At 39.4% G+C, this 11,145-nt stretch overlaps 1 protein-coding gene across 1 annotated transcript; it reads right to left on the reverse strand.

Annotated features, from left to right (window-relative positions):
- Window positions 1-878: 878 nt before the first annotated feature.
- Window positions 879-10,747, reverse strand: LOC113058247 (fibroblast growth factor 6-like). The gene is made up of 3 exons (XM_026225970.1): window positions 9,753-10,747; window positions 9,203-9,306; window positions 879-6,279 (listed from the first exon to the last, which is right to left on the reverse strand). Exons 1-3 carry the CDS (start codon window positions 10,099-10,101, stop codon window positions 6,103-6,105), a joined length of 630 nt encoding a protein of 209 aa, XP_026081755.1. The 5' UTR covers window positions 10,102-10,747; the 3' UTR covers window positions 879-6,102.
- Between the last annotated feature and the right edge of the window lie 398 nt (window positions 10,748-11,145).

Below are 11,145 nucleotides of genomic sequence, written 5' to 3' on the forward strand. Positions count from 1 at the left end.
TTGTACCATTTCTTTGCACCTGTATTGTGCCTGAACGCATGCTTAGTGTCCTGAACAGATATTTATAGTATGACCCCAATCTGAACTTCTTAAAGTAGGCCAGCAGAGGGAACCTGTGCCTCATCCACGCACAAGTAACGCACCAAAAATTGAGCAAAGCTGTGTGCGATAACGCTGAAATTGTAAAAAAAACAAACATACACATGAAAAATAAAACATAATCATTATCAATATATAACATAATGATATATAATAACATTATATTAAATTAAATTAAATTTAAATTAATGCATTTAGCAGACGCTTTTATCCAAAGCGACTTACAGTGCATTCAGGCTATCAATGTTTACATATCATGTGTTCCAGGGGAATCGAACCCCCAACCTTGCGCTTGCTTGCTTGCTAGCGCAGTGCTCTACCAGTTGAGCTACAGGAACACTATTTAATGTAACACTATTTATTTAACACATTATATAATATACCTATAAACTAATGACTGTATATATCTTTTATATTTGTATCATATTATTTATTTTTTAATACTTTACTTTTCTATTTATATTTTAGAATTAGAAAATGGAAACGATTTGTATTTTTTTAAGCAATTTGTAAAGAATTAACCATAATTTGGGCTTTGGAGAAACAACGATTATCTGTTTATTATATATGTTTAACATTATGAAGAAAAAAAAACATTTACAGAGAAACTGGATCCAATGGATGCTAGGTTTGCATATCAATATCATCAGAAAAACATCAAATAAACAGGAAAGAAATTTGGGCTTTGGAGAAACAACGATTATCTGTTTATTATATATGTTTAACATTATGAAGAAAAAAAAAACATTTACAGAGAAACTGGATCCAATGGATGCTAGGTTTGCATATCAATATCATCAGAAAAACATCAAATAAACAGGAAAGAAGTTTATGAATTACTTGCGAGTAGTTTATTGAACTGTTGACATGTTGTATAAATGATCCTGTATGAGTGTGACATCCTAACAGCATTATTTCTAGAAAAGAATAAGTTCTGGCCTGGGCACACTGTGTATGACTGCTCACTGTACTTGCTACTTTGAGCATAATTAAAATGTGAAACAAAAACACACACAAATGAATAAAAGAAAAAAGAAAACAGTTTTATAACATCAGGAATATGATTAAACTGCTGTGCACAGCACATACGTAGAAAAGTAAAGGGAAAAAAATATTTTTCTCAAATATATCTTATACATAGCATCAATGCTTGTACTCAGAAACACATGATTATGTCCTATGCAAAGTATTAGTTTCCTATACTTTCAAAAAATCTTTGCATGAAATATGAACTAATTCAGGGGTGAGAGATGTCTTTATAAAGAGGAGCGGACAAAAACACACTTTTAAACAGAGAATATACAGACACACAAAATCCTGGATTTCACTGATGTGCAGAATGACAACTATATTTTGGATATGAACTGAGTGTAACGAATATAGTACACCCTACTATTAAACCAATTAATTAAAAAATTAAAAGAATATATACATTGGTAAAAGTATGCATGCCATTTTGGATACCATTTTCATCAGAGAAAATACATAAAAGAAAGTATGTGGTATGCTAGTGGAAAAAAAAATCACACTAAATGATTAATGAGGCCTCACAGATATGGGGTCTTCACTGTAACAGGATCAGCTGCACAAAGTCATTTCAAAACAAAGACAGTGCAATGAACGAACTGGCATCCCGTTCTAATGCCTCTGGTGCTCCAAAGATTCCAGAAACCCTCCCTGCATATGTGAGGAGGATTCAGCCAGTGACAGCTTGCCGTCCTTCATGCACACACGTTTTTCTCATGAGTTCAGAGTGTACCAGGAAACTGGTGTCTACATTCTCTGCCCAATAAACATTTTTACAGCTGTTGCTATAAATCCAAGCGACATACATCAGCATATCAGATGACTCTGATTACCAAATGTTCACGCATATCGTTCATTCTTCACAGATTTAAGATGATATTGTCACAATTAGGACACAAATGAAAGAAACGGTAACATTTGGCTTCCTGATTTAACTCTTCAATTTCTAATGCATCTTTATAACACATTCAGAAGACAAACTGTATTAAAATAGTACATTTATATAAGTTGACTTGCGGGGTTTCAGTATCAGTCTGCTTGACGATTACCTTTGAGCTATTTTAATTATAAGTTTGAATGAGGTTAAACTTTTCTGTGAAACCAAAGCAAAAATGTTAGATGATTGTAAAAGTTGTGACCATAGATTGCTGTTAAATAGCTACATTTCTGTCCTATAAATGTGTTTTATTGTTTTTCGTAAGTGTGCAAGTCTCACTTGGACTCACAGTGATATTAATTCTGAGGCACATCAGCTAAATACAGTCAATGCTAAATAAAATGGCACATAAATGACAAGAAACTTGTTAATGGACAAGTACTGACTGAATGCCTTTGAATACTGAAACATCTCTTCACAGATGAGACCTCAAAACAAGCAACTTGGCAGAGGTGAGAAATGATCGGCTTTTTTTGTCTCCCTAAAGTATTGCGTCAGTTCTGCAGAGGTCTGTCCTGATATATTTACTGTGCTAGAGGAAGAAGCCAGTGCCACAAAAACTTTCCTTTTCATATAGTAGCAAACAAATGTGAATAAACCAGCAACACAATCTCACTCCAATTCAAAGCTGTTTTATGGTTGGTAAACTGGTGGCTAATTTGTATTGGTACGTTTGACCTGTGGTACGTACGACCTGTGGGTTAGGTTTAGAAGTGAAGCGTCATGCTTACTATTTTCCAAAAATGTTAGATTTTTGTACAAATCACATAAAAACATTTTTTTTTAACAAGTTGAATTTGTTTGGATTCAAGGTTTCATGAAACAGTAACCAATTTACTTCTCTAATGCGATGAACTTCTGAGTAAAAATGCATATTTAATGGGAAAAAACATAGGATTGGACTTGATTTAGACCATCAGAAATGATTAAAATATTTTAACAGTGGCCATAGCTCACACAGGAATCAATTTAAAACCAAGCAACTTTCTGTTGTTCGGCCAAATTCGCATGACCAAATCTGTGAAGGGAAGGGACTTCATGATATCATGTTGAAATTACAGGAGTTCACGCAACACAGCAATTGTAAATTGAGCAGCATGGATCCAAACACATGATAATAAGACCACAATGGACTTGAGAAAAAGAAACGAGACCTTGGACAGACGTTTTCAACCAGTTCAACTCCATGGCTACGACCTTGGACTAAAGTTGGATGGAAAACCATAAAGAACCCTAGCGCTACTGGAATCTCAAGGCTTCTGTGCACAGTGGCTTTTACAAGACTACCCATGTTGCGAGGGAGACGTCACCAGCATGGCCTCCGCTCAGGTATTCCACCCCCACATGCTTCAAACAGACTGAATAAACAACCAGACCATAAGTCTTTCTAAAATAACCTCATTCCTTTCGATTCCTTTCCTTTTAACCCTCATGCTGTGACCCCAAGAGATTTTCTGTTTCTCAAAACTGCTAGTTAATGTTATCGCACTGGACTAAAACATACTGATGTTGCTCACACATGGTATAGCAACTTCACAACATTTGAACAAATCTTTGGGATGTTTTTCCACATCGCCCCACCTCTAAAATGAACAACCTACAAAAATTTGCCAACAATTTTCTCATTACGCAATTTTTTTGACAAATCCTGGATTCAATATTTGAATTAACATGAGTTTTGTCTTTGGAACTGTTTGATCAAGGGTGTCAATAATCTGAATTAATGCACCTCAGTTTTTGAGTGACCAATGCGACGTGATCCGCAAATAATGTTCAAAGGTCCATAAACTCAGATCAGTGAGGCCTACAACCAACCAGTTCAGGAATAAATAAAAAAAAGTGTGCATATTGAAAGAAAACAAGTTGACAAAAAGATTAAATCCAAGATTTGGTGACAATATAGCATTATGGAGACATTTACACACAATTTTCAAAAGGCCAGTCATTTTAACTGGAAACACCAAATTAGGTAAAGGTTTTCAGAACAACACAAGGGTTCAGTAAACAGGGTGGGGTGAAATTTGGTGACAGAAACTGATGCAAACAAAAGCAGACATACCAAAATCTTAAAAAACAGTGAGCGTCCCTCAGTTTGGATGCCACATGGTGTCTGCCCTGTAATTACATTTGCATAGAGCAGCAGTCGCGAGTGCCACTGCAGTGCATCTGCAGCAACAGGAAAGAGCCAGACTCGACTGCCCCCTCGACCAGGATTCACACACACACACACACGGACAGGTGCACACAAAAATACTCACACCAGAAGCAAAAATAAATAAACATATACTGCACGTATTCCCTTGAATCAGTCACCATCATGGATGGCAGTGTGCCTTTAGCAACAAGCAACAAAGCTCCGAGCTACTGGCATTTTCAGTGCACAGTCAGTATTTACAGTATTTTCATTGGTTTAGAAGACGTTCTCATTCACAGCAATGCTTAAAGCTTATTTTCAAGTGCTCCTTTTGTTCAGGCAAACCTGTGGTAAGCAATAATATAATCGAACCGGCCATGTTTAAAATTTTAAGTGTGCGCTTGCATCAGTTCCCCTGTAGATTTCTCACTTTTTAGTTGTTTTTATTTTCCAGTTTTCTTTATATAAAGTTTCATTCTGATTGCAAAAAGAGTCTAGTCTTACAAATAAAATGTACAGCCTAAAAGCTCCAACAGGATTCAGCTAGAAAAGATAATAGCCCCTTTCACGCATTTATCTGCACTGGTAAACTAGAGTTTAGAGATCATGTTTCAACAGGACTTAAAAAAAATACCAGTAAATCTGTTCTAGCAGTGTTTTGGATACTATTGTGTGCCGTTTTGTGTTTTTAAGATCAAAACACCATTTTTTTCTTGGCATAAAAATTGCAACTAATTATCTCTAAAATGCAAGTTTATACCTCACAATTTGGACTTCTCAGAATTGCGTAATATTCACTTTTTCAAAAGTCAAAATTGTGCAATAAAAAACTGCAATTATCTATTTAATTTTTATATTTGGTGGAGGAAATGGATTTCCATAAGCATCCCCTTACTCCTGTTGCTCAGAAGACAAAAAATGTTGTCAAACTCAAAATGCATACGAGCTAACGAAGAAAAAGTACTGCATCACTTCGAGTGACTGACATCACAGAGTTCACCAGTATTTTTGTACTGATGCATGAATGGTCTCTTAGCAGTACAAAGCCACTGCGTACTGGTAATTTTTATGCCAATTTACTGGGATTACCAGTGAAAGGGGCTAAAGTTATACCTCATTTCTTAGTTGACAGCAGATGATGCCGAATGCCAGAGATGATCAATGTTTACAAGCTGCTCTCGTGTCTCATACAGTGTTCTCTAATTAGAGAAAAGTAAAATAAAGCAGAGATGCACACCCATCCCCCTCGCCCCTCTCTGGGGCCCTTGTGGGACAGTCCCCGCGGGGCCCTGGCTAACATATCAGCCCTATTTCTGACACCCTGGGGTGTTCAGAGCATGCATGTTAAAGAGGCGGTGTGCGGGAATGCCAAGGCACCTCAGTGCGACATGCAGCAAGAGAGATCTGCTTTCTTTTAAGTGCTCGCACAACCCCTAAGAATGAGAAAAACAGAAAAAAATTGTCAAATATTAAAAAATAATAATGCTTGTATCGACTCAGACAGAACTAAAAGTAACAAGCAAAACTACATGCATTCTTTTAAACCATCTAGGTAGCTCTTTGAGGTAATAAAAAACATAATTTCACTATAAAAAGCTGAGGAGGACTTCCATCATCCATCGTAGAGTCTGTTTGATTCTTGGCAAGCACCTGATTACAGAAAGGAAGGCTGGGAGAGCCTCCACATCCATAACCAATAATATATATATGTATAAAGAAAAGAAGTAAGCAGCGACGGATAGCATATTCAGAGATCCTAATAAAAAGCTAACCTATCCAAATATACATATAAAAATGAAGTAGTACTATTTTGGTGACATTCTTGCAGTTTCTTGTATGTTTGTGTGTCAGTTTTCAGATCTCTCGGGGAGATCAGTGCAAATGAAGAATTATTGCAAGAGTCTGCTCATATTCGTGGGAGGAAGTGGGTGACTGTCATGGCGGTGGTGGCCTTGTTGCCTCGCTTCACTCGGCCGTGTTTGCTGAGAGCGACATAGAATCCCTTGTAAACAGAGGACTCGTAGGCATTGTAGTTATTTGGCAGCAGGGTCTCCTTGAACTTGCATTCATCTTTAAAGGTAGCCTGAAAGATGGAGAAGAGAAGGAATGTGAATGCCAGCATTCAGTCAGAGGCACCAGTGTTATTTTAGTATCACAGAGATTCTTCCAAATAGTTTTTAGCATTACAATTTTTGTGTTTTTGTAATTTGAATTAGTTTTTTTAAATATGCCTTTATAGTTTTTTTTTCTTTTCATTTCAAGTTTTAGTTATTTTGGTATGTTGTGGTAAACTAAATGAAAATTTGCATTTTGTGAGGTTTTAATATCATTGAGAAACTATTTTAGTTTATATATACACTCACTGGCCACTTTATTAGGTACACCTGCTCAATAGCTTGGTAACACAAATTGCTATTCAGGCAATCACATGGCAGCAACTCAATGAATTTAGGCATCTAGATGTGGTGAAGACTTCTTGCTGAAGTTCAAACCGAGCGTCAAAATGGGGAAGAAAGGGGAATTAAGTGACTTGGAACATGGAATGGTTGTTGGTGCCAGATGAGCTGGTCTGACTGATCAACAACTGCTCATCTATTGGGATTTTCATGCACAACCATCTCTAGGCTTTACAGAGAATGGTACGAAAAAGAGAAAATGTACAGTGGGTGGCAGTTGTGTGGACGGAAATGCCCAGTTAATGTCAGAGGTCAGAGGAGAATGGGCAGACTGGTTAGAGATGACAGAAAGGCAACACTAACTCAAACCAAGCTATGCAGAATGCCACCTCTGAACACACAGAGGATCGAACCCTGAAGCAGATGGGCTACAGCAGCAGAAGACCTCATCGAGTGCTGCTCCTGTCAGCAAAGAACAGGAAACGGAGTCTACAATTTACACCAGCTTGGATTCATCCTGTCTTGTCTCAATGGTTCAAGCTGCTGGTGGTGGTGTAATGGTGGGGGATATTTTCTTGGCACACTTTGGGCCCCTTTACCAATTGAGCATAGTTAAAACGCCACAGACTACCTGAGTATTGTTGCTTACCATGTCCATCCCTTTATGACTTCAGTGTACCCATCTTCTGATGGCTACTTGCAGCAGGATAATGCACCATGTCACAAAGCTCAAATCATCTTAGACTGGCTTCTTGAACATGACAATGAGTTCACTTTACTCAAATGACCTCTACAGTCACTAGATCTCAATCCAATAGAGCATCTTTGGGATGTGGTGGAACAGGAGATTTGCATCATGGAATGATGTCAATATGGACCAAAATCTCTAAGGAATGTTTCCATTTTGTTGAATCTATGCCATGAAGAATTAAGGCAGTTCTGAAGGCAAAAGGGGTCCAACCTGGTACTAGCAAGGTGTACCTAATAAATTGGCCAGTGAGTGTGTGTGTATATATAATTAGTCTCTATTTTTTGTTTTAAATTTGGTTAAAGTTTAAGTGATTTTGTTTTGTTTATCATGTTAGTTATTTTAATTGTAAGTTTTTTTTAATAAGTTTTAATCGTTTTAGTACATCAAGTTCAGTTAAATGACAAATGGAAAATGTGTTATTTAGTTTTACAATTTTTTTATATATATATTGAATTAGTTTTTATTTTTGTATTTTCCATTTTCATGTTAAATTTGGTAAAAGTTTTAGTAATTTTGTTTTGAGCTTTTGTCATTTTTATAAGTTACTGATTTTTTTTATATGGCTAAAGTTTTGTATTATAACTATATTACATATAATTTCAGTTTTAGTTATTTTAGCACATTAAGTTAAATTAAATGAAAATAAGAAGTTTACTTTGGTAACTGCTGAAATAAAATAGTTTATTTTATTTAAAGTAACAAGTGTGTGTGTGTGTGTGTGTGTGTGTGTGTGTGTGTGTGTGTGTGTGGTTTTAACCATGCAATGCACAATAATTCTGCATTTCATTACTTTTAGTACTTTTCTATTTCAATGATTCAAACATTTGAGCAAATAAATGAGGCTTCTGTGAACTCATAAGAAACAGCAAATGCTTTGCAAACGACTTTAAGTGAAATAGTTCTAACCTCTTGAACGGACCAGTTTCTCAACCTGATTTCCCATAAAAGACAATATACTGAACAAATTTGCAAAGAAACTTTCAGCTGAGCCTGGTTCAAGAAACCCATTAACCTGATAATCCCTGAGCTAAACAGGCCTTTTAATTAACAACCACTTTAATGATGACTCCAAGACCAGCCTGTGGTGTCCGCTTTATCTCCGCTCATCCAGAGGATGCTCTAGCAACGCTCTGCAGTTTTTGGACAGACTTGTCATGCGCTCATGGGCCCCTAAGGACCAGTGTTGCACTGCGCTTGTCACACCTATGCCAAACTTCAGACAAATTTATCTTTTACCCTTCAAACCTGCAGTCACACTTTAAATTACTGTACATGTAAATGTAGGTGTTATTGCCTGTTCAAATCAATGTGTAAATACAAGCTGCTCTACAAAATATTTCAATTTATGCAAAGATTACATTACACATTAAGGTTAATTTGTGACATTTCCCAATTTACCAAGATTCCCATATAACACAGTATAGAAGATAAAGTGTAAAGCTAGATGAGAACTGCAACTATGCACTGCATGTGCGACTATACCTAATGAACTAACTACCAGCTAATATAAAAGAATGAGGCGCTAGTATAAGCGTAATGCAGTCAATTATTATAAACCTTTTACTTGTGCTTGCGAGGCGCTTTGGCGCTGTGCCTGGATCTAAAGCACCGTTTAATAATAATTTTCAAAAGCCGTGCAGCTGTGGCAACAAATTATATTAATAAAGCATGAATAATTGAATGCAGCACACGCCGTAAACACTATTATTACTCTCGCGACCCCCCTCACGTGCCAAATGCATTGAAAACGCACAAAGAAAGCATCACCTGTTTAACACACACGCAGTCGATTTTGGGGGATGCAAAGCCTCGTTGCATTGGCAGGCAGGAAGAAAGCCGACACGGTTGCGCACACCTACCGTTCCGTACAGCCTTCCTCTGTTATTCATTGCGACAAACATCTTGCTTTTCACACCGTACAGGCTAACCACTCCTCTGGCCACAGTGGAGATCTCAATGAGACCTGCTCAAACAGAACAAGCATGTTACACACAGTGAAGCGACTCCGCGGGACACAGAACAAGAAGGCATGCGGTGGGTGGAACCTCTGCAGGTGCCAGTTGTGGATGCGCAAACGGCCTCTCTCGCGCCACTAGGTTACTACATTACTGCCGAGAGACGAACATCCCTTACACTTGGAGAGTCGTGCATGTTCTAAGCGCTTCTGGGCCGCTCAAGGAGCCGGTGTAAAAATAAGCTGGCATCTATATCCGTCCCAGCATTCATGTCGTGTTTTAGCCCAGCGCAGATATTTAGCACTAAGGGATACTGTGTATGTGTATATCTCTGTGTGAGTGTGTGTGTGTGTGTGTGTTTTAATAGATTTGTCTTTGCCTCCAAAGACGTGTGTCGCTTCTAAAGAATAAAGAGCTCTGCGCAATTAAGTACTGCATTATTCCGTGAACTCACTGTACTGGTTCTCATTATGTACACCGTTTATCTTGCCGTCTGGGAGGACCTGAAGATGAAACCCGATGCCTACATTGCAGTACAGCCTCCGCACTCTTTTGATGCCCAGCAAATAGTCATTCTCCCAGTTCGCCTCTGGTCTCTCTCCAGAGATCCCCAGCACGGAGCGGGAGAAGAGGCTCTCCCATCGCTTCTCCAGTAAAGTTGTCCTATTAGTCCTACTCGGAAGCGGACTGGAGGACACAATCCCAACTAGGAGCAATCCCAAGAGCAGAACGGCAGTCCTTGGCCAGTGTTGCGCGTTGGCCTCGCAGGACATACTGATGAGGAGCCTTTGCGCAATGGCCATCGGGTTTACCTTCGGGACACGTGGTCAAAATTAATGACACTAAAAATACCACTCTTCTAGTTTTTCTTCCCTCGGCATGGTGCTGCAGGCTTAATTTAGCGAGGCAGGTCAGAACTTCGGGCATGCGACGGTGGCCCGAGATGAGAGCGGCGGAAGAACGGGAAGAGAGTGCGGAGACACGACTTGAGGCGGAGAAGGTGGTGATGACCATGTTTTGCAGTTCCGAAGCCTCGGGTCGTGGAGAATGCCACTCACCAAAATCCCTATCTCACCTCAGAAGCCACCCTCATCCTTACATGAATGACATCATATATCAGGGGATGGGGGAGGATAGAGAGAGAGAGAGAAAGAGAGAGAGAGAGAGAGAGAGAGAGAGAGAGAGAAAGTTGCGAGCGGCGGACTGATGATGATGGGACGCTGCTGTCACTCCACGTGCGCAATGGGGGTCGCATGCTGAGCCTTATTGGACAGCTTGCGCGCGATCATGGGATGCGATGGGCACTCTAGCAGCGCCCAAATCGGGACGGTGGTCATATGTCTGACAGCCCTGCTTCCTTATTTAGAAGGATGGTGTAAATACAGTCCACTTGTCACCGGAGAGCAATGGCACCCCTGTCTGTCACATCCCAGGCAGTTTGTGCGGGAAAGTTTACACAACGACCCGATTCCACAATACTGTGCTCCAACGATGCGTGCCAGTCGTTACGTTCTGCGTCTCGTGCATCGCGCAGACTGAGCTATTTTTCTTCCGGGAGGCTGCCTGTCTCTCAGGATCTCGCGGCGGTGATGCTGAGCAAAACGCACCTTCAAGAATGCTCGGACCGCGCGCAATGTCCAGACGTCAGCAGATGCTATGCGTCGTTACGCGGATCTCCAGGTGCGCGGAGAGTACAGTGAAGCCGGATTGTAGTGACACTTGGGGAGGCGCTGTTGCTGGCAGCGTGTTAAAGCGCCAATCACGTTATTTTAGCAGTTGCCTGGCTCCCCTGGAATATGGAGCAAAAATAAAATTTTTAACTCATTTCAGGACTGATGTATGCCACC

Source organism: Carassius auratus, chromosome 4 (genome assembly GCF_003368295.1).
Source record: "Carassius auratus strain Wakin chromosome 4, ASM336829v1, whole genome shotgun sequence".
NCBI lineage: Eukaryota > Metazoa > Chordata > Actinopteri > Cypriniformes > Cyprinidae > Carassius > Carassius auratus.

Coding starts and splice junctions, on each gene's coding strand:
- LOC113058247 (XM_026225970.1), bottom strand. CDS start 10,101: ATGGCCATTGCGCAAAGGCTCCTCATCAGTATGTCCTGCGAGGCCAAC. Junction 9,307..9,752: donor ACATAATGAGAACCAGTACA/GTGAGTTCACGG, acceptor CTGTTTGAGCAG/GTCTCATTGAGATCTCCACT. Junction 6,280..9,202: donor GAGGAAGGCTGTACGGAACG/GTAGGTGTGCGC, acceptor TCCATCTTTCAG/GCTACCTTTAAAGATGAATG.